This window comes from Chiroxiphia lanceolata, chromosome 5 (genome assembly GCF_009829145.1).
Source record: "Chiroxiphia lanceolata isolate bChiLan1 chromosome 5, bChiLan1.pri, whole genome shotgun sequence".
Lineage (NCBI taxonomy): Eukaryota > Metazoa > Chordata > Aves > Passeriformes > Pipridae > Chiroxiphia > Chiroxiphia lanceolata.
Window position 1 is genome coordinate 24486988 of NC_045641.1, and position 25998 is coordinate 24512985.

The 25998-nt window shown below is 39.1% G+C and overlaps 1 protein-coding gene across 10 annotated transcripts in view; it reads left to right on the forward strand.

Moving 5' to 3' along the window:
• ANKRD26 (ankyrin repeat domain 26) overlaps positions 1-25998 on the forward strand; it is a 53676-nt gene that overhangs the window by 805 nt on the left and 26873 nt on the right. For 3 of the 10 annotated variants that reach the window (XM_032688670.1, XM_032688663.1, XM_032688665.1), the window contains exons 2-19: positions 2266-2380; positions 2623-2796; positions 2901-3007; positions 3521-3658; positions 4643-4788; positions 7837-7887; positions 10654-10687; positions 10767-10839; positions 12102-12162; positions 12486-13510; positions 14033-14171; positions 17207-17268; positions 18394-18496; positions 19940-19968; positions 20061-20127; positions 20212-20256; positions 23730-23815; positions 24845-25834. In XM_032688670.1, coding sequence (XP_032544561.1) covers positions 2266-2380; positions 2623-2796; positions 2901-3007; positions 3521-3658; positions 4643-4788; positions 7837-7887; positions 10654-10687; positions 10767-10839; positions 12102-12162; positions 12486-13510; positions 14033-14171; positions 17207-17268; positions 18394-18496; positions 19940-19968; positions 20061-20127; positions 20212-20256; positions 23730-23815; positions 24845-25834 — 3445 coding nt within the window. The remainder of the gene's footprint in view (positions 1-2265; positions 2381-2622; positions 2797-2900; positions 3008-3520; positions 3659-4642; positions 4789-7836; positions 7888-10653; positions 10688-10766; positions 10840-12101; positions 12163-12485; positions 13511-14032; positions 14172-17206; positions 17269-18393; positions 18497-19939; positions 19969-20060; positions 20128-20211; positions 20257-23729; positions 23816-24844; positions 25835-25998) is intronic. The other 7 variants (XM_032688664.1, XM_032688669.1, XM_032688666.1 and 4 more) reach the window with 7 other exon arrangements.

A 25998-nucleotide genomic window follows, 5' to 3' on the forward strand; every position in this document is an offset into this window, starting at 1 on the left:
GTCTTCAGGAGAAGCCCTGGGCTGCAGCATAGTTCCTAGTGATCTAGCATAAGGGAATTGGCTGAAGTTTTGGAGTCTTGTGTGTTACAACCCTTTAATACCTTTTCTAAAAAGGCTCAGAGTAAAAAGTTTTGTGATATTCTGAAGAGATGCTGGTTTTGGCAGGGTAGCTCAGCTTCTTAGGCTGCCTGTCCCAAAGGCTAGACTTGTGGTGACCAGCTCGCTTATTGCCCTAAAAACACCTAGATTTGTAGAAGCAGGAAAGAGCATGGTAAATATCCACTTTGCTAATGTGGATTATGTGCCTGAGTGTTGGCAATTAGTATTTGTTTATGCAGTTAGAGATGGGAGATGCAGTTTAAGGTGAATTGAGTGCATTTAGTGACTCCATTTGCTTGAGTCAGGGTGCCAATGGCATTTATGGAAATAGTAATTGCGTCTTAGTAGGCCCTAATATGAAATTTGGCTACTTTGTGTGTAAGTTCATTCTCTAGACAGCTTTGTTTCTTCTAGAAAGGTTTCCTTCCGTGTGTCAAGCTATTATCAGTGTTATAACTGGGGAAATAAAGTAGCACGCTGTAAAAAAACAAAATAAAACCCAAAACAAATTTCACAAGAGCCAAGGCAGTAGAGCACTGCAATGATTTTGGCATGACAATGCTCAGTGCTGAAAAGCTTGCCTGAGAGGAATTCAGTGGACAGAGTATGCCTGTTTGCTGCAGCCCCTGTACGCTTGGGTTACAGGCCCACCTACTCCCTCTTAGTGTTTGTGGATGTGATGTGTGGTGTGAACGATCATGAGATGAAATTGAGTTTCAGAGCTTCATCACGTCCTCCAGGGACTCAAAGGCATGATTGGAAATAGAAGTGAAGAATAGGAAACCTGTGAAGCAGTGACTGAAATTGTGTATTATTTCAGACTGAAATGCTGAAATGTGCATTGTTCATAGAATATCTCAGTTCTGCTCCTCGGGATTTCCAAAAGCAAAATCCTATGCAAGGGACATGGCAAGTCTCATGCCTACAGGCTCCTTCCATAAAGTAGCCCGTAGGACCTCCAAAAAAATGTGTTTGGAACAGCATGAATTAGGAGCAGGCAGACTTTTTAGAGGTGGTCTAGCAAAGCCTTCAGCCCTACTGAAAAAGATAGGCAAAACTCGGCACGGAGTTTGAAGCACTGCAGGCATGATGCTGGAGAGTCATGAATCCTGGGTCAAACTAATCCCTGAGAGATTTACTCTGTCAGCTGCCTGTCGAAGTGAACTCTAGAGCTTAGCATTGCATATCTTGTAGCTGCTGGGTTGTTGGCTCGGGTGCCTTTGAAAGTGTGTGCCATCAGTTTGCTATTCCCCTGTGGCCTCCTGGTTGAGTTGTTTTGTGGCTGCTCAGACATCAGTAGGTCTCTTCTACCCCATGGGTGATCAATGTATGACTGCAGGAGCAGCAGGATCCCCAGGGGGGTGGCAGAACAGCTTTGGTGTTACCGAAGGTCTCTTCTGGAGACAACTGCGAACACTCTTATGTTCTCCCAGCCTGTTCCCTGAAGTGGATCTTCTGTAGAGCTCAGCAGGACTTGCTCCAAGCAGAGCCATCTCTTTCCACTTGGCAGGCTTAGAGGCTTGGTTGGGAGGGCAGCAATGAGCCCACAGGTTTTCTGCAGACTTTCCTATTTTCAGAGCTGTTAGGGACTTTAGGTTTGTCCTGTTTCCTAGTGCTTGGTAGTAGCAGCTTTTAGATGATCATGGACTCCTTCACTAGAAGTTCTGTTTAGCTTTCAAGTAATCGCAGTCAGCCATTTCTTCAGAGATTAAGGATCCTGCATACTTGCATGGGAATTTTTCAAAAATTGGTGGTAGTTGCTCTTAGGAGCTCTTCCTTGATGCTTCAGTTTCTTCCGTTCGTAACAAGATATCACAAGTCTTGTGTGTTTTTCTTGTCCTCGTGCTCTTTGCTATGGAGGGGGCCCATCAGCTGCCCTCTAACAAGGAGTATCTGCCTTACAAATCGCTGAGTTCCTGTATCACCTGCTACTTAATTCGTGTACCTCCCCCTTTCTGTTCCCACCCAGCCAGGGAGGTGATGTTCCTCTGTCTTTCAGCAAGATACTAAAACATTTGAAAGATTAGTTGAGCTTCCATAAACACAGAGGACCCACCTACAGCAATGCAGTTAAAAATTAGTGCAGAGTGAAACTTGTGGTCATATCCATTTATCAAAGCCTGAAATTATGCCTGTCTGTGCTAATTTAATTTATTTAATTTTTAGGACACCTCTGCATCTCGCTTGTGCAAGTGGCCATGTGGATGTAGTTACACATCTAGTAGAAAACCAGTGTAAGCTAAATCTTTTTGACAATGATAACAAATCGCCACTGATGAAGGTATGTGGACTGTATTATGTTCTTGTAAGTGAGGCTTATTGATTATGCCCTAAATTATGTATTTTGCAGGATTCTTTATTTAGACCTGTGTAGAAAAATGCATATTGTGATTGATGTGGAAAGGCATATGTTAGCTAATCTTTGAAGGCGCTCTTATTTCCCAGTATTGGGAAGCTGGGGGAATTGTAACAAAGTGAAAGGTAAATGTTGGAAGTTTTTCCTTTTTTGTGTTTTGTTCCCAGGCAGTACAGTGCCAGCAAGAAAAATGTGTGGCTATTCTATTAGAGCACGGTGCTGACCCAAATCTGGCAGATGCTGACGGCAACACTGCCCTTCACCTGGCTGTCCTGTCTCCTAATACCACTGTAGCAGGGCTGTTACTTGAGCATAATGCCAATATTAATGCTCAAAACAAGGTAAGGGGTTTTTATTTGTTGAAGAAGTTCTTTCAAAAAGTTGCATTCGTATTTTTCTTGAAGATATTTTTTACTTTTATTTTTAACTGTATCTGCCCTTTTAGGAGGGATATACCCCACTTATTCTTGCTGTCTCTGAACATCATGAAGAGATAATGGAGTTTCTTCTTAAAAAAGGAGCTGATGTGCATGCTCGAGATCGGTGTGAAAGGTGAGGGGTTTTCAAAACTCTACATGGGTCTCTTTAGTGTTCTTTAGGATGGATTGATGAGAGGCATAGGAATGAGCTCTGAAAAAAACCCAGGTAGCCACAGAGAAGCTTTTATTTCTGCGTGACTTGTGGAAGTGGGTCATACCTCAGTGGCTTGCTGTCATTCCTCGATGGATGTTTTCTGCCAGATGGTGTTGTCTGTGATGGCCTTTCTGGCAGGAAACCTGCCATTAGCTAAGCAGCATTACCTCAATTCGAAAAGCCATCTCTCACGTAGCAGCAGAGTTTGTATGTAACTGTTGTCTATGTGGAAGCTTTGTTTGAAGATCAAACATTTGTTTTGACTTCTTCTCCCATTTTGTTGTTTATCATAATACCTAATGAAAAATGCTTTATCTTTTATTAATTTTAAAGTAATGGGGAGAATACTTTTTTGAGGACAAACAGGAATAAAAATAGTTAACGCTTTCTGTGTAAAATGATCTACTTCGTATCATATTTTTGATGTTTCAGAACCCCACTTATGACTGCTGCTTCTGGGGGAGAGGTTAATTTGATAAAAGTTCTTCTTCAGTATGGTGCTGATCTTTCCCACAAAGACACTAATGGATGGACGGCTGAGGATTATGCTGTTATTCATGGATATTCTAGGTAAATTTTAAACTTTGTTGTCAGAGTAAATTGTCAGTTATCAGTGTGGCTTTTGATCATTTTTGATAAGAGCGCCAAGGTTTATTGAGATCTGTATTGAAGCTGTGTTCAGTGGTGTCTTCACAGAATCATTTAGGTTGGAAAAGGCCTCTAAGATGATAATCGAGTGAAGACATCAACCTAACACTGCCAAGCCCATCATTAAATCATGTCCCTAAGTACCACATCTACAACATCTTTTAAATACCTGCAAGGCTGGTGACTCAACAGCTTCCCTGGGCAGTCTGTTCCAATGCCTGACAACCCTTTCATTGAAGTAATTTTTCCTAATACCCAATCTAAACTTCCCTTGGCCCAACTTGAGGCCATTTCCTCTTTGTCTTTTGGTATGTGTCATTCAAGTGTCTCATGTTAGTTTGGAAATTGAGGAAAATTTCTACACAGAGTTCTCTGTTTAGTTTCAAGTTTTGTTACTAAGCCCACATCTGCCCAATGTATCCTACAGTTATCCAGAGGTGGAACTTGGCAGACTGAAACACATGTAAGCCCTCTCCCCCTCCCAGCACTGTTGACCTTACTGGCTTCTACTACAATGACTGAGAACTACCAACCTGTTGTTTCAGAGGAGATACAATATCCCTTTTGTTAAAATGTTGAGCAGTTTTACTCCTCTTATGCATGGCTTTGTGCCTGTTGTTATTTCTTCTCTAGGGCGGTTAAGAGTGCTTAAAAGCTAAGCTGAAATATGTGTACCAAGAAGGAGTTAATAACTTTGTAGGTTTGAATATGCGTCTATAGAGTGAACGTGACTGTAGTGAGTACTGATGTATGTTACAGTCATGCAGTAAGTGCATATGAGTATATGAATCTATATGGCTATGAATATGTGTGGGATGGATAATAAGTGGCTGTAAACTATTAAATGGTATATGCAAGTATGTGGTTATTTTTTATCAAATATATTTCCTCTCTTTCTGTATGCAGTCTTAGTAAGCAACTGGGAGAATACGCAGACTGGGAAAGCACAGAAGTTTCTGCAGGTGGTGCACAGGGCATCACGGTACTTGGCACTCCGCACCGGAGAGGAGCTGCTGCCTTTACGTTGGGTGCACCTGCTGTGGACAGAGGAGGTAGGATCCTTAACTGTGGAGTAGCTCATGAGGAAAATCACTAAGGCCTTTTCTGTAGGGGATTTGTATTGTTAATGCTGACTGTGTTCACCATTGATTTTAGTGACAACATCAGGTGGAGCAGCACAAGTTTTATGAATGTGCTTATTTGTTGCTAGTTGGAGGTGCTTCTTCAGGCTGTGAAAGTATTTGATTTGTGTGCTTCGTGTCCAGTTCTTAAAGTTGTTGCCTTCTGTCTGAATGATTGCCCATCTATATAAGTTTTCATTGAGAGAGGGGGAGAAAGGCAGCCATAAAGAAAATAGGCAGAAGTGTTTTTCCTTTTCAGGTATGTACAGTTTAGCCATAGGTGGCCGTTCAGATTGTGAAAATCCAATTACAAAAGCGGTAGGTTCATCCCTAATAGGTGCTCCTCTGTCTGTAGTTGGGAAGCAACAGAGGAATTAGGAGAAAGATACGTCTTGTTGATTTTCATGGAGTTTATGTGTCTTTGTTTTAATATTAGTAGTTTCATCTGCACTAAGGTCCTTTTAGCAAGTCACCCTGTTTTTCAGCATCACTCACAATTGTTTCTGTGTAGGTGCTGTAGAGACTTATTTAGGAAAAATTATATTGTAAATTATATTGTAAAAGTAAATTTCTTAGCAGTAGCTGAGAAATGCTATATTGTCTTGGACGTAGTTTGATTTACAATAAAAATAAAGCTTTTCAACAGTTTTATGAAATATTTTTTTTAAAAAAACTGTTACTTGTGATTCAGAAAAACAATTAATTTGCCTTGTGATCAAAAAATCATTCAGTTGTTTAGTGAGTTTTAAAAATCTAGCCTATGCTTATGAGCTCACAGAGCCCTAGAGGAATCTTAGAAAATTAATATCATAGTATAAATGAAATAGTTTGTCTTGTACTTTACATCTCAGGCCTTACAAGTGAGAGGTTTTATACTTTCTGAGTTTTTAAGGATGTTATATTGGAGCTATGTGGCAAATGGGCAGAAGACAGTGTTCAGACACTGTTCATTACTCCTTTAAATACAGTTTATAATGCCTTTTTTTAAATATGTCAAGAAATACAAGCAAAATATGGGATATTTTTCCTTGCTGACTTTTCCCAGATGCAGGATTTTAATTTAGAGTCAAACTTTGTTGCTTTGACTCTAGTTGCTTTGATCTAGTTGGAGATTTGTGAAGTTTCTTGGTAGATTGCAGGAAATAATTTTTCTTTTTGAAAGGTCTTGGTACAGGTAGTAGTGCACACAGTTACTGTCTCTGAGAGATTAGTAGCATATAGGGAACATTTATTGGCATTAATTTTGCAGTCTCTGGCTTGTACATGCAGAGCACAGGTAGATCCTGCATCAGGAGAGTCCCTTTGATATGCTGCAGTAACAGATTTAAAAGCCTTTGTTAGAGGAAAAGCTGGAATGATCTTGAGAGTACAGAGAAACCCATTTTGGAATTACTTTCTCTTCTTTTGCTCTTCTGTACTATTTTTCTGGGATCATTTTTCAAAATACTCTCCTCTAATGTGCAAGTCAGCATATTTAAGAAGTTAGCTTTTGCTTATTTGAATATTTACCCTCTTTTTGTCCAAATTGTGCACATTTTTATTAATCACGGACAGATTTGCAAATATCTCCAAATGAATGGCTCAGCCCTAGCATATGGAGTGACAGACTTTTTAGACTTGAAGTTGGAATTTCTTTGGCAAAAACTAATAATTGCGCAATTTTTCTAGAGGCAAGGAGTCAAATTTTTTTTTTAGCTACTACACTGTATATTAGCATGTTGTTCCTTTTCCGTTTCCCTGAGTCCCTACAGAAACTGTTGGGTTTCCAGCAGAGAACTCTTAGAAAAGAAGTACCTCAGTGTGATTTGTATCTCCCAAAGTCAGTAAAAATTGCCCTGTATCATCTCTTAAGAAAACTGAGAAATGGAGAAGGGATGAGAAACCATGTTAAGGTAATTTCTTAACTCTTTAAATGTATCTTTTTGATAAGAGTCCTTTTGCTACATTCATTCCGTGTGGTAAAATAAGTATAAGCAGGACTCTGCTCTCAACATTGTGAAGAAATTTGGTGTCAGGTAGCTGCAATAACTGAACTGCACCATTCGTTGCCTTAAAATACAAAATTTTACTAAACAGGATGGGTAGAACAGGTGCATAGTGATTTATATTCTGAGCTTCTGTTCCACAGCACACAGACGTGCACACATACAGACACATATGCATGATACTCACACTAGTCAGTTCACCCATTTTGGTCCTGGGGGAACACTGTGACCTCTTGTCAGGTCTGTGTTCTGGCTGGTGACATAGACTGTGTGAATGGTTCAGCATGGTCAGATCAATGTAAGCAGGACTACTATCTTCAGAGGTTGAGGGATCTGTGTTTGCATCAGATATCGACACAAGTTTTCAGGTGAGCTGGGTTAAGGCAAGAAGTTACTGGGTTCCTTTTTTAGCAAGGGATAACAAACATGCTAAATCTGTAACTTAAGATGGGTAAGTGTAAATGACATAATGGCTCAGAGTGGCATGGTGGTGTGAGTACTAGGAGCCAAGATTTCCTTCAGATTTCTGGATAGTCTATAGCCAAAGTTTAGTTGTTGGCACATACAGATTTTTGGGATGCTTTGAGTAAGGACTTCTGTGTGCAGTATGTATAAAGCACTCTAGAATTGTGTTTGCAGCCTGTGCTAGACAAGGAGTAGTCAAGCTGAGGGAAATATTAAAGTTGTCAGAAGAGTAAATTTCTCACAGTTTGTTTCAGTATTTCAAAATATTGAAATATGGATGTCTTACATGGAGCAAGTAAATGAAGTTACTGTTTGACACTGTACCTTAAGAGTAGAGTTCTATAGATTGTGATTTCTTTTGTTTCCAGGACTTACAACTGTAGAGTAGGCTGGTAGTCACAGTATATTCTCCCATTGCTGTAGCTGCTTTGATATACTGCTTATGTTATCCAAGTTTCTGGGAATTTCAGTTTATTCTGATGTCATTATTTCGTCTGTCCTTTCCATGCCTTTTCCTAAATGGATATAGGAATTCAACAATCTCCTAACCAGACATCAAGAACAGGAAAATCAAGGAAAGGTATTTTATACAGTAGCATTTCAAATATGAAACATGTTGTACTATATCCAAATAGTAACACATCTATGATGTTTATTACCCTATTGATGGTATTGGTTTTATAAATTGTATTTGAGAGCAGCCTTTGAGTGTTTTTTATTTGTTTGCATGTTTTGCATTGGTTCTTTATTATTGAATTTAACATTTGCTTTGTGTCATTAGTGGTAATAAATAATTTTATTTTTACATATGTCCTTCTGTTAGTCTGAAATGGAAATGGACTTCAAATCAAGTAGAAACAGTCTCCCCAGAGACTGCTTTTCTAGATCCCATTTCTACAGTAGTCAGAGTTCATCTGAAAGCTAGCTCATGAACTTTGCCTCTCTTGCCTTGTAAAGGACAATGTGACCTGGTCTTGATCATTGGTTCAAGTTACTATTCATTGAAAGCAAAAGTTCAGAAAACTGACTCAGCCATTTTGATGAATTGCAACTGTACTAATTGAAAATATAATTGAAGTCACCTATCAAGAGTGATAACTGAGTGCTCCACACTGTCCACCCAGCTCTAAGAGGCAGATTTTTATTCAGCTTGTGATGTTAGCAGGTAGATTAAACTGCTGGTACTGATTGAGATAACAGAAAACTGTTACAACTAATTAATATTTTTTAAATTTTGCAATAGGAAACATTAAAAATTAGAGACTGTGTTGGTATTTTAACTGTTAGCTTGTCCTTGCACTGGAGATTTCAGCTTCTAGGTTTTATCTACATGACATATTCCCAAATCTTCGTTCGCGAAGACTGGCCATACATACATACACTGTATTTCATTGTCGAAAAGCCCAGTACAGGTCAGGAGATGTACTCATCAAAATTCCCACATAAGCCCTGTCTTTAGAACAGACAAAATTTGCATACTCATTTGTGGTTTACTGCTAGTAGAGGAGATGTCTTCAGGCATGATATGCCTTTGTTTTCTTTTCCCTTGCATGATTCTGCACAAGACCGTAGTTTGGTTGTCATCGTGCAACTCTTTGGAAGGTCACCAGTCTCTTTTAGCGACTTCATTTTGTTATGATAGTTAACAAGAAGTAGTTATCAAGAACTTGAGGAAATAGCTAAAATAGCTACTATGTGGAGGTTGTTTCTGTTTTTCCCTTCTGTTTTGAGAATTGCAGAGCCCTTTTATTTCATCTTAGCTGTTGACAGTTGAGAGGTTTCAGCATTCTTCAATCTGGATTCCTGGAGTTCAAGTTTCTTTAGTACATCAGTGATGTACTAGAATGCACTCTCATCAAGTTTGCAAATAGCTCTAAATTGGGAGGATCAGCAGATACACTTCAGGGTAGTGCTGCCATTCAGAGGCAGGGTGTGGAAATGAACTGTCAGGCCAGTCTTACAAAATTCAGCAAGGGCAACTGCAAAGTCTGTACATGGAAAGGAAACCCAATCGCTACCAAACATGCTGGGACTGCCTGGCTGGAGAGCTGCTTTGCTGAGAAAGTCCGGAGGGTCTTGGCAGAGTGTGAGCTGAGAATGAGCCAGCAGGGTGCCTTGGCAACAGTGTCCTTGGTTGTATTAAGAGCAGCATAGCCAAGAGATTGAGGATAGTGATTATCCTCTCCTGCTTGGCACTTGCTGGATTGTGTCCCGCACCCTGGAATTTGAGCCTCCAATGCAAGAGAGATTAATTGGTCTTTCAGCAGTGAGCAAGATGGAAGGCCATCAGATTCATCAGGGGCAGGAGTACTTGCCCTCTGAAGACAGGCTGAGGAAACCAGGCTTTTTCAGCCTAGGGAAGAGGTGACTTTGATGGTGACCTAGCAGCAGCTTCTAGTACATATGAGAAGAAGCCAGGTGCTTCCCGGTGACAGGAGGAGAGACACAGGAGGCATAAATAGAAATGAGTTTCTAATTGGATCTGGGAACAGTAAAGACAGTAAAACAGAAACATTGTAGAGTATCCCTCCTTAGAGGTGTTCAAGACCAAACTGGATAAAGCCCTAAACAACCTTCCCTGACCTCATAGCTGAGCCTGTTTTGAGAAGGCGGTTAGCTAAGAGACTTCCTCCCTGTCCTGATTTATCCTATGATCCTATGTACAAGTAGCTTGGAGCATAGTATAGAATGCCCTGGTTTTGCCCCTTTTGTCTGCTGAACACCCTTTTTGGTGCAGTGTAGAGAACTGCTGGTGATTCATCTACTTGAGAATAAGCTTTAGATCTTGATTATGTTTTTTAATTTTCTTTACTTTTTCAGAATAATCTGTAACTGGGTAAAGCAGCAGATAGCATAGTATATAGCATAATGTTATGCATAATGCTACTTCAGTTAGTAAAATCTCTGCATGTGGTGTGTACTCATGTGTAATGTGAATATTTTGGAGGTTCTTTTATTTAATGTCTTGCTAAACCACCACCATTTTGTTCAGTGTTAACTAACATAGCATATTTCTGCTATGCTTTTTCTTTTTTTTAAGTTTAGACTTGTTTCTTAAACTTTTAGGTATAAGCGTCCAAAGGGGATATACCCCTCCCCTCCTCTCCCCTCCCCTCTCCTCTCCTCCCCTTCCCTCTTCTTTCTTTTCTTTTTAATTCAGTGTCGTTTGAAAAAGCAGTTTTGTTTTGGAAATGCATTCATTCATGCCACCTTGTATTGAACTGACTACCTGAAGCATCATTCTATTACGACCTGTAGAGTTGTCCATGTTAAATGTTTATATGTACTAGTTAATTTTTAATGTGCCCAATCTAATTTCAACTAATGTCAATTAATGTTTGAACAGCAACAGATGACTTTTCCCAAGGAGACTCAATAAGGTGAGACTTTAAAAGTACCTAACACTTACCTGAGGAGTTATTTGAGCGATATAGTACTCATTTTGCTTTGCTTTTCAAGAAGCTCTGAGAAAGAGGGAAGCGATGACAGTTGGCATACCTCTGAGGAAGAGGAACTCGATTTTACCCCCAAGGTATGGTGCATTTACAGGAAAAATGTCCTGAAAAAAATAAGGGATTTGAAGGCAAGTTTTCTTTGGGATTGAAAGATGCTGCTGTTCCAGCCAATATTGTTTTGTCTTTAGAAACAATCTCTGTCCTGCCAACCTTTCTTCTGCTGTGAATTTTTCCTAAAAGACCTGTAGCTGGGGCAGAGCATGCAGTATATTTGTAGTTTGGAGCAAAAGAGCAGTAGGTGACAAGATAAACAGCCACGTAGTTTTATTTGTTCTTTTCATTTGAGTCAGATTTGCAGACCCTAAATGTTTTTAAGTTACTATTATAACCTAATCTGTTCTCTCCATAACCTGTTCTGTTCTTCTCCAAAGATTGTTATTGTTTTGTGTAAAATTTGGTGATAGATTCCTAACTGATAAAGAAAAATGACATTTACTTATCAAGATCTACATAAATCCTTCTTCACCTAGTTTTCCTTTCCTCCTCAGCAGGTTCCTCAAGAGTGCTTAATGAATGGATGGCTCATATGGGTCATCTTTTTTTTTATAAGATGACATTCTGTGCTTGCATGTGATCTCACACTGCGTGTTTTACCTCTGTGTCTGAATGCTCGGGTAGTATTCTTTTTGTCAGTTACAAGCTCTCACACCTACTGATTTTACTAATGATCTGGAGAATTATCAACTTCTGAATGGTGTCAGGTGCATCTGTTCTGTTGCACTGGAATTCTGCAGTGATGACGAGCTGGAGCATGATAGTTCAACCCACTCTGTAATGCTGGAGGTGCAAGCATGTTTAGTTTTAACATGATTTCATTTTCTTGCACTGATTTAAATAGAAATTATGCATTTTTCTGCCATGATTTTGAAATTTAGGGGTATTTTGCTAAGTGTACTTGCAGGGTCTAATTTATGCATTAAGTCTAGGGATCTTAACTGTTACTTGAGTAGTGCACATTTGTAAGTAAGCATGCTGGAACTGCTATCTTGAATAGAGCTGAATTTTACTTAAGTATTATAATTACTAGGAACAGATTTTTAGAACTGATATGCATGCAAACATAATTTTGGAAGCAGTTTGCAGAAGGGTGCTAGTTTGCTCAGTGTGAAATACTCCCTGAATTGCATACGTGAGGAGGTTTTTTGTAGTTAGAAATATAGGATGAAGCCACCACTGTCATAAGGACAGTCTGATTATATTTACTGTTCAAGATTTGATATGAACAAAAGATTTCTTGTTGTTGTTGTTAAAAATTTTTTAAATAAATCTGTGTTTACAGAAGCTGCAGAAGCCAAACTTGACACTGCTAATGAGTGCTTCACAGCAGTTCAGGAAAAAAAGTAAGCTATTTGGAAAAGGTTGCGTGATATACCAATATATATAAGTAGACTTCCTAAGTAGGTGTTTGTGTTTGTTTTTTTAATTTTTGCTATAGTAAGTGAGAAAAGTAGCATTTTGAAAACACAGCATTTAATAATTCAGAATAAAATAAGTCATTAAGCCTTTTTCCCTCATAAAGTCCATCCTCCATCCTGCCCAACCTTACCTGTCTCTGTTTCCAGACATTCCTAGATGGCTCCTCTGCTGTGCATTAATCTGATAACATTGCTGTTTACTTAACTCCTTCTGTTCACATACATTTTCCCTTTTCTTGTGCTTTAAGATGATGATGGTGGTTCTAGAATTGAAAGTCCTAAGTCACCAAAGAAAAGTCTCAAACAGCGAATCCCATCAGATGCAAACCTGAACAAAGGAGACAGTGAGGAATTGTTTAATCAAGATGTCTCAGCTGCAAGCAACCTGGAGGAAGAAGAATTGGAGGAGGAGGAAGAAGAGGAGGAGGAGGAGGAAAATGATGATGAAAATCACAATGGAGATGGTGATGAAGATTACGACGAGGAAGAGGAGGAGGAGGATGAAGATTTTACTGATGATGGAGAGGAGGAGGAAGAGCTGGAAGATGAAGAAGCTCAGTCTTGTGAAATCCTGGAAGAGGAGCAGGGGAAAAAAACGGAACCTAAAGGGGAAATTAATGGGAAGTTAGAGTATATTAGTAAAGCTAAGTATGAAGAGGAAGCTCAGTGTGGAACTGGCAGTGTCTCCATTGATGATAAAATAAGTAAAGAACATGATGAAAAGCGGGAGGAATCTGTTGATACTCCTGTGTCTTTCATAGCTGGGTGTTATGAAAGGTTGCTAGAAAATAAAACGTCAATGTCTCCAAAGTTCATGAATAATGAAGTATCTTGCAAGTCAGTACCAAAACAAGCTGTCTTTCAAAATCTAAATAATCTGCAAGATACACAAGAAAGTTGGAACAGGAAAAGCATGATGCAGGAGAAGTTTCACAGAAATGCTGACTTCTGTTTTGCAGACTCTGAAATGACAGATGGGAAAAAAGAGATGCCTCCCCCTCTCTCAAATAGTTGTGGTCTTAAGGAGAAAAAGTCAAGTTTCAGTGATGACTTGGAAAGTGGTAATAATTCTTGGTCAGCAGCAAAAAATCCAGGACTTGAAAGTGAAAGACCAAGCTCTGCCATTCTTGAACATGTGAGTGATGAAGATACTGAAGAAGAGCAATATGAAGGAGTAGGTGATAAAATCTCTGAACCACTGAAACAAGAAAGTGAAAACTTGCACTTAAATAGATATGAAGAAAATTTGAGAGCATTTCATTCGAGCAGCAAAGTAAGTATATAGGGATGATTCAATCACAAGGATATTTCCTAAGGGTAATATAGGTAAAAAACAAATGGTAAACTGAATTTCTGTTAATATGTATTCTTTACATATATGCATCTTTTGATCATCCATTTTTAACATTAGATAATGTCTTACTCCTAGCCAAAACAGTTTCTTTGTTATAAGAATATGGTTTTGCAGGAAAAAGAATAGGCAGTAGACTCTGGAATCAGTTAGAATTTTCTCAGTTCTATGTACAGTTTTTATCTGTGAAGATTTACTGCTGTTTAGGAAAATGCATGGTGCGATGGCTGAAAGTGAGGAAACAAAAAGAAATTTGCATAAGATTGAGAGCAGGAAGCTAGTGACTTTCCTTGCAGCAAAGTAGGGGAAGAAAAGGCATATGTTCCAGAATGACATAACTTAATGAAGCTAGAGGTAGGCTGACCTGAGGAATTGCTGATGGAGGAACAGCAAAGACAATGCTTATTTCTGTTCTTTTCAGCTACTTTAGTTGATCTCTTTTAGGAAGAATCACCTGAACAGGAAGAAGAAGTTGAGAAGCAGGAGAAGGAAGACAGTGGCGAAAAGCTAGTTGCTGAGGATGGGAAAAATTCTGTTTGTAATGATATCTGTGAAGTCCACAATGCTTCAAAAGACAACTTGGGTGAGAGAAATTAACTAAAATGGTGATTAACTTCTGAGATAGCAAAATTTTCCCTTGCCTGTGAATCCCATTGGGTATTGGCAGAGAAAGAAAGCAGCTTTTGTTCTTTTTCATTCATTCTTGAAGAACTGAAATTGTAGCACTGTATTCCAAGCGATGCTATATGAAGTGTGAGGTAAACATATACAGGTATTCTTCCCAAGAATGCCAAGGCAGTGGAAGGATTAAAAAAAAAAAGATTTATTTCAGATGCAAGGACCACTTTTTTACGATGTTGCATGCATCAGGGCCTCCGGGGCACGGGGAATGCCCAACCTCCTCCAATGCTTTTTGTATCTTCTCTCTCTTCTCCTGCACCCTCTCTGGCCCAAGGAGGCCTTGTACCTTGTATCTCTCTGCATACCAGAGAGCAAGGCTGAGAACATCTCTTGCTATGCAGGGGAGGGAAAGCATTGAAACTGCCTTTGAGAAAGAGTTACCATTTAGGCAGAAAGCCTTCCTAGTGAGAGGAGTTCTAGCTTTCTGTTACAAATTCTTCCAGAAATGTATCTATTTCTACAGAACCAAGTGCCATTCTTGATTTCTTGCTTTGTTCCTTCTGAAGTGATCTGAACAAAATGAGCAGGCGAAAAAGAGGAGGAGGACTAGAGTGTCTTGTGTGTGACAGTAGTATTCCCATTTTTCTGGCCGGTACTGTCAGATTGACAAGCTGGGATTGCTCTTGGCTCAAGCCTGGGAAAGATTGGAGTCAAGCTGAGAGCACTCTCTTCTTTTCCAGTGCCTCATCTTGTCCAGTTTTAAAAAGTAGAGGGTTTCTCCAATACCACGCTTGTCTATGCTTGAAAACATTACCAGCCTGGTCAGAGTTGAGCACTTTGGTACTTACCTGAGGTCTGAGTGCAGGAGGGGAAGGCATTGTTTCCACTGTCCATCTCCAGAGAGTAGCTTGGTGTGTGGTAGGTGTTACCAGAGCACGTGTAGCTGGTGATCAAATGCTACATGGGGCCTGCCTGGCAGAACCTGCTGTATTCAACTGTTGTGTCTCTACATGCTCATCTGTCTGTATGCATTTTACCATAGACATGCATTTTGGCATGGTGTGAGTAGTCAGAGTCCAGGCTGGAACCAGCAGGTGCTTCTTCTGGGGTGGGTGCCCTTACTGGTCTCCAGCTCCTTCCCCCTTCTTTGTGTGTATGTATCTACACAGCTGAATCCTGAATCTGTTTTACCTAATGGAGTCACTTAAAATGGAGAAATAAGGTAGTACATTCTGACTAGGAACCCACTGAGACTGAACATTACAATCATCTCACTGGAGAAGAGGTTTGAATTTTAATCCTCTGAGATAGAAATGGCTTTTGTGTCTTTGGGTAAGTTTGGGTTTGAGCTGTGAACCTCTACTCTGTTTTTAAAAGGCAGTGCTTAGGTGTCCAGCTTCTGGGAAGGTGCAGTGTAACAACTCTGTCAAGGAAGATCTTTCCTGGTAGTTCTACAAAAGAAACGTCTCTTGGTGACTTCAGTGATGTTAGTGTGAGGATGCTTTGGATAGTGTTCCTGTGATACCCCAGTACAGTGGAAAGTGATAGTAAATGCCAAATTCTGGAGCTGTAGGCTGCAGAGAGGTGACCTAAACTCTGCACACAACAGGATTGCAGCATACTGGAGTCTGTTTCTGAATGTTACTCCAATGAGTTGGATATTGCCTGTAGCTGTGTCAGCTGTTGTGCTTAGCCATCTTCTGCTGGAAAGAAAGGAAAAGGAACTGGCTATGTAAGGGACATACCATGAAGTGTCTGTGTGTGAAGAAACTCTTTATCACGTGAAAAGGGGAGATTTTCCTAGACCCTTAGTGTGGGGAGATTTCCTTAACCCTCAGTGATTTGTTTATCTGTCAGCACCCCAGGAAAGCCGAGACCCTTGTCCTGTTATGGAGACCCATCACCGAACAGTCCTGCTGGATCAGAGGGCAATTCAACTGCCCATTTCAGGGGGCTCAGCCAACAGCATAAGGGAGACCCCTCAGTGGGTCTTCCCAGTTTATTCAAGTGTCTCACCCACTGCCAGCAGCTGCCAGCACCTGTGAAGGACTCATTCGAACAGTTTGCAGAACAACACTCATTATTAATACAAAATTGTGATAGGTTAAGGTTCAAGGATCGCTGGTGATAGTATCTGACTGCAGAGACGCCTTTAAAGCAATACACAGACAAGCTCTAATCCCAGTAAAAGTATTCAGTGCATGTAGAGTGGCAGTTCTTACCCAACAGGCTCCCTACAGGTTCAGCCCATCAACTGATTCCATCAGTTACGACGGAGTCTTCCCTAACTGTTCCTGCATTCCCAACTTAGGTGAAACTTGAGTGACTTTAGTCCTAAATACCTTTGTTACTGATTGGTGTAAAATTCTCTCGCTTTGCTTTTAAAGATACAGTCAAAAAAATGTAGAGCACGTGTCCAGGGGGGAGTGGTCATACCTTGGAGGTGGATAACTTTGGGATGGAGGTGTGTGTTAATATTATAATTAGGCTTTAATAAACCAAGTTCATCCGAGGAAAGAGATTTTGCCACTGTTGTTGGCTCAGCAGCAGGACATCTTCTGTCTTCCTTGACAGGTGCTATGTGGGTTATCAGCTGCAAAGTGCCACTGAATTTCCTTCCCTGCAGAGATTTCCACAGAGCCTGACCATGGTGTCTCCACTCCACTCCACCTTCCGTTCCATCCCTCTTAGCAAGTGGTTACTGTTGTGTGGGGAATCATCATGGAACATGCCAACTGCATTCCATCAAGGGAATAGCAGCTGCATTTTACCCCATAATTTCCGTACTGTTATAATTTCTGTGAGGATGTGAATATAACTTGTCAGTTTCCTCTAATTTTTACCACCAGCCATCTTCCCACACTCTTAAATAAAACTTACTTCTTAGTTTGTCCTCAGCAATATAACCTGCATCTTTTGGATGCAAGGCTTGACTGATGAGGAAAAGCAGAGTGAAATGTAAGCACTCAAGCATCTCACTTCTTACTTGATTTGTAGGTGCCCTGCCAGCAGTGGGAGCAGAGCAAGAGGAAGATGCTGAATCTCCCTGGGATTCTGAGGTACTTTGTGTGAAGGACACGTGTGTTCCCACTGCAGGGGGTAGGAGTAAGATCCAGAAGCACTTGAGAGCTTGCTTTTGGCTTGGGCTCTACTGTTGATAAGGCTTATTTCCTCTTTTCCTGCTTTTTCCATATGTTTGTAACTGGGGGACCCTTTAAATATTTCTGTTCTAGGTCAGCTGTTCAGTTAGGATTGGGGTGAAGTTAGGTCAAGCCAACGGCTTGGGTCTCATAGCAACTGGCCTCTGAGTTCGGTTTCTAATATATTATTGAAGTAGTGAACTTCCTTGTTGCTTAAAATACTCTGACCTTTTCCCAGAGGCTGGCAGGATTGATGCTTTTTTCACCATACAGCTCTAGTCTTCTGACCTGATCAGCAGTTGCCTCTGCGGTCTACAACCTAGACAGTTACCTGCCTCTGAATTGATCCTCTCTACCTCTTGTAGTGTACTCTGGCCCTTTTTGAAAGTTATGTTCAACAGAGACACCACATATGCTGGCTGTGTTTCCTTTTTAGTTCTTTCTGTTCATGGTAATGAGCAGCATCTATAGCTACCCCACTCTGGCTTTTCTTATGAGGAAAAATGAAGTCTTCCCATGCCTTTCTTAAAACTACAGGACTAAAATGTTATTATTTTTAAGGTAGCTGTAAGCTTTGCTTTGCTAGTCTTTGACCAGCCCAAATGACCCTTATGACTGAGAATAGCACTGTTCACTCACTACTGCAGGATACATGCCTAGGGGACATCAGCACAAACTTGAATGTCAGGTACAACTTCAGTGGAAATGTTGGTTCACTGCAGACCTGCAGCTGTTGGTTCACAGTCTGCATCTTGAGTTACCACATTAATTCTCTTCTGTGGCTGCCCAGTTTGTCAGTTTGACAGAATACTTTAGATGAGTTGTGAAGGTTTTGCCTAAGGTCTGGAAACAGACACAACTGCTGTGATTTTCCAGTATACTATGTCTTGATGCGTCCCTTCCAAGGCTACGATAAAAGGTTTTTGTATCTCTAATATACTTGATGTCATGCTACACAATTTGACTTAAGCAGGAACTTTTTGCGTAGAAATGATTGAAAATGCATTTGTACCAGTTCTCATTCATGTGTTTTGGGTTACACAGGCAGATTCTCAAAGTCTGAGAAAAGTGTCATCCAGTGTGTTGCTCCCAGCTGCAGAGAGACACGGAGTATGCTCCCTTATTGTTTCAGGGGAACACAACAATGGTAACTTCCTGGTGGCCTAGTGTTTGTCTGTAAGCTTTTATAGGCTGAAGTGAACTTGTATGAGTGTCTGCCTTAGAAGTGCTGTCATGATGTGGGTGTGAGCTATACCTGTGAAATGCTTGCTGTTAATTAATGCCTTATCACAGCGCTTGCTGACCAGTTTGCAGAGGAAGTTGTTTGCATTACGTGTGTTATTTGGACGTGTTTCTAGTTTTTTTGGTTCAAGTTCTTGTTGCATAGTGATGAAAGTGTACGTGGTTTAGGATTGACCCTTTCTGAACATTTAACTTTCTTGGATGATAATGCAGTGGAAGACAGCTGTGATCTGGCTAAGCATTTTTTTTCCTCCTAGCTCAACTGTTGATAGCTTTTTATTGTGCTGTACGTAGGGGCTAAAATAGGACCAAAAGTTCATGTTTTGTTGCTGAGGATTTCTGCCTGTAGTTTGTGACACTGTCTCCTGAGCATCTTGAGCAAAACATTATGAACTCCCAGGAGCTTGAAATGTAGTTGTTAAGTATTTGTTGTGGAAGTCTGCTTTGCATGATTCTACTAAGACATCAGTGTGAAAAGAGGGTAAAAGGTTATTATGGTAATCTTGCTAAGGTCTTTCCATCCTGCTAGATGACCAGGTTTAGTGAAATCAAATGCTGTTTTTTAATGTTAGTTTGGATTTTTTTTAAAATACAAAATTTTTGCCGAGGAGCCATGTTTAGTAACATTTCATACACTTATTTCATGAGAGGACTCAAAGATATCTGTAAGATGACTAACATAGAGCATTTGAGAAATGTAGGTGGGGCAGTAGATTCTGTGGGTTTGGAAATGATTCATTGTTGGGCAAAATTAAAAAAAAATAGTATTTGGAACTGTGCTATAAATGTAGATTACAACCAAACAACATTTGTTTCTATTGTTCCCACAGCAATCTGATGAGGGCTGCCTTGCTTTTACCTTGTTACACATATATGAGGTTTCTGTCTACACCCCTGCTTTCAATGGAAAGAAAAATGCTCCTCAATATTAAGCACTTGTAGAATAATCACAGTCATAATGCTGTTTTATGATCATTCATTACAGCAGACCAGCTTTGGCTTTTGAAATAATCATCTTAGAAAACAGGATTCAGTTCCTCAAAAGAACTATAAATATTTTGATCTTGTTCTGTTAACAAGCATGACCTTATTGCTTCACATAAATTGTCTTAGTTCTGTGATAATTATTTTTTAAATCCAAGGTGCATGATGAGAAGTACGCATTGTTCTTTTCTTGTATGCTAATGCAAGTGCTGCATGATGAGGTAAATTGAATGTTAGGTATTGTAATCTTGATGAAATAATGCTTGTGACTTGTTTCTGCTTAGTTGTAGAAACCACCGATGTTGAATGGAGTAAAAGATACCCACAATTAAATAACATTTTCCAAAACATTTTTCACCTCCAGGTTTTTTTGAGAAACCCAACAATTCACAGGTGAGTATTTTTTCATATCAGACTAACTACTTATTCTGCTCATTAAGTAGTATGTAGTTACTTTGAATGTATCATTGAATTGTCTTTCATAGCTGAAGACTTCTAAATCTGCTTTGGAAATGAATGAAACCTCTCCTAAAAACAGACAGCAGAAATCAGGTAATGTTCTCTTCAAGTGGTTTTGGATTTAGCTTCATAATTTTTTAGGAGTATTTAGTGAGGCATCTGTTTTGTGTTTGGCAGATCTATTGCAGGAATTTGGTTTAGAAGATGCCGAGGACATTGAAGGTATCGTAACAATCTGTAATGTTCTTTTATGGACAGACACATTGTACTTGCAGATTTTTTCCTGATATTAAATTAATGTTTCTAGCAGGGTGTTCTGGAAGCAGGTGGTCTGCTGAAACGTGCACCTGTGTATGTGTCTGGTCCCTCCTGTAGTCTGCCATTCAACACTAAATACCCTTCCATGACATAGGCTTCCTCCAGCATACATACTGTCATCTCCCCTTTTCAGGCAGTCCTGAAGTTTGCTTTCCTTCCAATTTGCATGCTATTTTTTAATATTACAAGCACTGAAGGCAGGTTGTAGCCAGGTAGGTGTTGGTCTCTTCTCCCAGGCAGCTAGCAATAGGACAAGTGGATGAAGTCTTAAACTGCACCAGGGGAAGTTTAGGTTAGACTTCAGGAAGAAGTTCTTTATAGAGAAAGTGACTGGGCATTGGAATGGGCTGTCCAGGGAAGTGGTGGAGTCACTGTGCCTGAAGATGTTTAAGAAAAGATTGGATGTGGCACTTAGTGCTGTGATCTAGTTGACAACGTGGTCAAAGGTTGGACTCGATGATCTCAGAGGTCTTTTCCAATCTGGTTGATTCTTGATTCTGTGATTCTGAAAGACTGCCTTTCCACAGCTCATTTCAGGTCAGCTATTTTTCCTGTGTGTCTTTAATCATTTGTCATGTTGGTTTTTACCCATATGTTATCTTGAAGATCAGATATTGAAAAGTCCATGTGAAAATTTCTTTCAAATGTTTATATTTGGACTTGAATTTAAGTAATTTAAATTGCTTCAGCAAAGCATCACAATTCCTGAAGCACAAATATTTCTAACTCAAAGGGCTAAGCGGTATCATTCACAAGTTTATTTAATAAATATGAGAAATAGGTACAGTATCTTGCACAATTAAATGTTGAACGAGATGAAATTTCCCATTCTGTTTACTTTGTTGCTGACTCATAGTAATAATTTCTTAAAATCTATTTTTAGGTCAAAATTAAGTAGTGGTATTCTCATGTTTTCAGTGCAGGAAGGTAGCTGCTTTGCACTTTAATCTGGAAAAAGTCATTTTGTAAGACAATTTATGAGGAGGGAAATGTCAGAAGACAGCAGAGAGGTAAAGACTAATTGGAAAGAACACTAAAAGTCATCTTTTAATGTCAGCTAGAGAACGGGCAGAGTAAAAGGTGGGGAATTTGCATCTTTTGTATGCACAGTGATTTGTGTTAGGCACAAAGCCAGATTCATTTAACCCCACTGGAGGTATCAATTAATAAAAATACATGCTGGTAATAAATGACTGGCAAAAATACTGGTTAATTTACTTGCGGGGGGGGGAGGTTTTAATATTTTTTTTTACGGCAGGTGCTTCAGAAGCTTCAGATCAGTGTTCTACCAATATTTTAACTAAAAATTTCTCCCTATGCTTAAAAGTGAAAAAATCTTAACAACTAAGAGTTATCCCTCTTTCACAGACAGTTGCCAATAATACAGAAAATAGACTCCTTAATCACTGCTCCAAGAAGAGACGAACTTTTATTTTCAACAGCTAATGAGAGAAGCTCTTGGGTTTTTTTCAGTTTGTTTTTGAATTATTTTTCCAATCACTGGTAAAAGAATTACTGACACAATGAGAACTGGAATTTTGAAGATGGAATGACATCGTTGCCTTTTGTCTTTCCTGCCTTTTTCCTTTTTCTGTGCTCATTATAGAGAAATTTCAAGATTGATTAAGCGCTATGTGAAGTAAATCTTATGGGCTCCAAAGACCCTGAAATCTTATCTGAAGACTGAGATTTCAGACTCAAATAGCTGCTACTGAAGACTTTACTGATGAACAAGACTGAATAGGAGTTCGTCTTCTTTTGATTATAGCAGTCTTGCTATAATTTATGTCACTCTCTACAGTAACTTCTATGGTGCTATCTACAAATGCTCCCTGGCCACCAGCACATCTGTTCTCTGGTTTTACTCCTGATCGAAACCTTCACCTGCACCAGCAAACAGCTTGATATTGGGATAGCTATAAGGATGAGTCAAGTCTAAAGCTACTCTATGATGTTGAAAACAAGAAAAAGGGGGCCTGTGTTCCTTATAGAACATTTTCCTTCAATATTTATTAATTATTGCTGTTATTATTGTCTTTAATATTTCTCAGACTGTCTGCAATGCATCACAGTCATCAATACATCATCATAACAAACCTGTGAAATAAGTGCTGTCAACCCACTAATGACTACTTTGTGTTGGGAAATACCTTGTGCTGAAATGCTCAAAAACCAAATCTACAAAAAAATCTAGGAGATTCTACCCAGCAGTGACTGAGGTGGGAGGAAAAGGTTATTTCACACTGTGTAACTTGGGGTTAAAATCGACTTCTGGAGACCTATATGAATGACTGAAGAACTTGGCTTCCCAGTTCAGACATAAGAGTTGAAACTCTAAGCTTGTAATCCCCTTCAAGAAATGAAAGCTTTCGAAAGTAGTCCCCTAAAGCAGAAAATGCCAGAAATGAGATCGACCCTGTGACTCATTAATACTGTGCCCTTTATTTTGTATTTTTATGATAATATCTACCTCTTTTTCTCTGTCTTGTTAATTTTTCTTGTAGGAATGGTATTATGTCTCTCTTTAGCAGCGAAACTTTGTGCATAGAAAGGCTGTTGTATAGAAATCACAGAATTATGGAGCAGGACAGGAGGTGCAGAGTGATTAAAGTGAAAAGCCTCCATCTCTTGTGTTTAGATTCCACACTTGAGGTGCTGGGACTTGTTTCTTTCTGAATATTTGTTACTTAAAAGTGTTCAGTGTGCCTAGACAGAGTGACTGCTTCTGAGAGGTTTGTGACTGCCCCATATTATATAGAAATTCCGAGAGAGGGAACAGTGGAATCCAGTTTTCACCAGTATGAGTGAAATGTTCAGATCACTGTTTCTCAACGTCACACAAGTCTGTATTTCATTGTGTCCCATCCATGTCTCCTGCAACAATTTGAAATATTCAGTCCAGATCCATGTCTAAAGACAGGTTTGTTTCATGCATAGAGTAAAGCTGGGGCCTCATAAGATTTCAAAGCTTTAATTTTTTTCATGATTTTCTGTGCACAGCATATAGGGAAATTAAAATTGCTGGAGGAACATAACTGGTTACTGTATAGCACACAGTGTGTCAGAGAAATTGAGATCACACACCTTTAAGAAACAAGATTGGTTTACTTGTGCCCATTTGTAGTGAATTCCAGCAAATTTCCTTTATACATTAAAAGGTAAAATGCCCTGGAAGAAAGCAATTCACATAGATGCATCTTAAATCTCTATTATGGTAATTTTCTCTCTATTGGAGAGATGTGTTGGGGATGTGTTGGAGGGGATGTGTTACTTTGTGTTAAGATTTGTCTCACTAATATGATACAAGATACACTCTAGGTGTAAATAAGTAGAATTAGGTTATACAGTTTATCAAAATACTTGTTTTCTCACTGTAGGTGAGTACTCAGGATCTACCTTTCATATGTCATCATCAGCTGAAAAAGAAGATGTCAAGGATGCCCTTGAAAACTATGGGGTGTGGGTATGTAACACCAAATATTTTGAATTAGAGTCTGAATCAGTAAATTGTATTATACACTAATGTCAAGAAAACTTACCAATCAATGAATAATTCTGAAGGGAAAGTCCTGTAGAAATTACTGCCCAAAGTAAAGTGGGATGCAGTCTTCTTATGGTGGGGAAAAATCCTTATAATTATGTTGGATACTTGCTGTTACACTAATTTGTTTCCAGCTGGTTTGCTTAAATTTTGTTCAGTGTTTTTCCTTTTGCGTGGTGCTGAGAAACAGGGCAGTGAAATTCATTTTTTTCCCTATGCAAAAGGCACATTCAAGTAAACAGGGAGATTTGTATATAATATACTGATCTGTTTGATTAAACATGACAGGTAAAAGAAGGATGAAATAAAAAAAATTAAATTTTGTGACCTTCTTGGTGCTTTCACTGCCTCTGCAAAATATGTGTTTGTTTGGCTATGTTAGTAAGTGTTTGAGAAAGGGTTTTTTTTTCAGAGAAATAAGGCAGCTTGGAATTTAAAATTTCTGCATCTTGGCTGAAGAAATAGGCCTACCTTAGCCAATTCTCTGTGTGGTGGACAGTAAAAAGCTTGTCACGGTGTATTAGCTTAGCTAGCTAATACACTGCCAGACAGTAGAAAACAATGGAGAATGGAGGACGAGAAAATATTGGCAGTTACAAAGAAAAATGGTATTAAAGCAATAAAACATGAAAAAATAAATTGCTTTCTAACAAAGGCCACCAGTTACAGAAAACAGGCAGGCTTGAAGATAAAATTAACCCTAATGTCCAGTCAAGTCTAATCCAGAAAAACTGTTGTCTCTGAAGTAAGTCCTTCTGTTTTTAAGAAAAAGATGATTCAGTGAACCATTAATTTAGTATCCCTTGCTTTGTATTATAAAAATTGTTTCAAAAATATCTTGATTCTATTATTTCTGTTATGTGATAGGACGAGTTTGCAACAGAAATTACTTAGATTAACTGTAACTTCTTTTTTTCTTGGTAATCTTTTTGTCTGTACCTGTTTATTAAGGATAAGTGTATTTTAGAAACTACCAACTTGATAGAAAAAAGAGCACATGAAAATCGAATTGACAAAGCAGAAATTTCACATCAGGAAGCCCTAGCAGAAAATGAGGAATCACACAGTGCTGATAAGGAGTTAAGTCTGAAACCTTGGGAAGAAAGATATGAAAAACTGTGGATTGAAAAGGAGAAAAGGGAATTGAAAACAAATTTTAAAAACATTACAGCAGAGCTGAAGCAGTTGTTTGGTGAAAATGAAACTGGGAAAACTGCTTCCCATGTGAAAGAAATACCAGAAGATGGCTTTGGTGAAAAACTGAAGAGTTCTCGCATTATTTCCTCTCTTGTGACAGAATCAAGTAGTAAGTTAGAAAGCAAAGGTGAATTTGGAGATATTAAACTTATGCTAGATGGAAAAGTACCCCAAATGAAAATTGTAATTCCGAGTCTTGGTATCCTTCCTGATGAAAATAGCTTAAAGGCAAATGTGGAAGATACCCGGAATAGAGATGAAGATGGCACTAACAATATGGATAACAGAAAGGTGTCTCTGGCAAAAGGAGAGAAAAAGAGAATGCCTGCTATGGAAACAGAAGAGAATGATAATATAAGTAGTGAAAATGCAGAGGAAGGTTCTGCTTACTCCCTGAGTCATAGCTTAAAATCAAATATTTTGGGTGAGATTTCTAATACTCTTCCTAAAATAAGAACTGTTTCTACAAGTGATGAAAATGCAGTTTTTGTAACAGAAAGGAAACTTGAAAAATACTCTGGATTTAATGATGATGTTCCCAGGGACTGCCTTATCAACAATAATAATATGGGAGAAACAGAAATTGAAAGTCTTTTTGCAAATGCTCAGCAATCTTGTGGCATGCTGGAAAGGAATATTGATGAAGAACTAAAACAAGATATGGAAAGATTTAAGAGTAAGGTAGGAATGCTGCAAATAGTATTCCTGGCTTTGGAGAAAGAGAAGGTACAGCTGCAAAAAGAGGTAGTTCACCTGCTACTCCTTATTCTTTAGGCTTTCTCTATATCAATGGTCCTGTTCACTTTAGCTATTCATCATTAAGTGAAGATGCTTTGTGCCAATTGGCTGTTGTTTTAATGGCAATACGATGCTTATGAATAAAGAGAGCAGCAGAGAGTTGCCCTTTT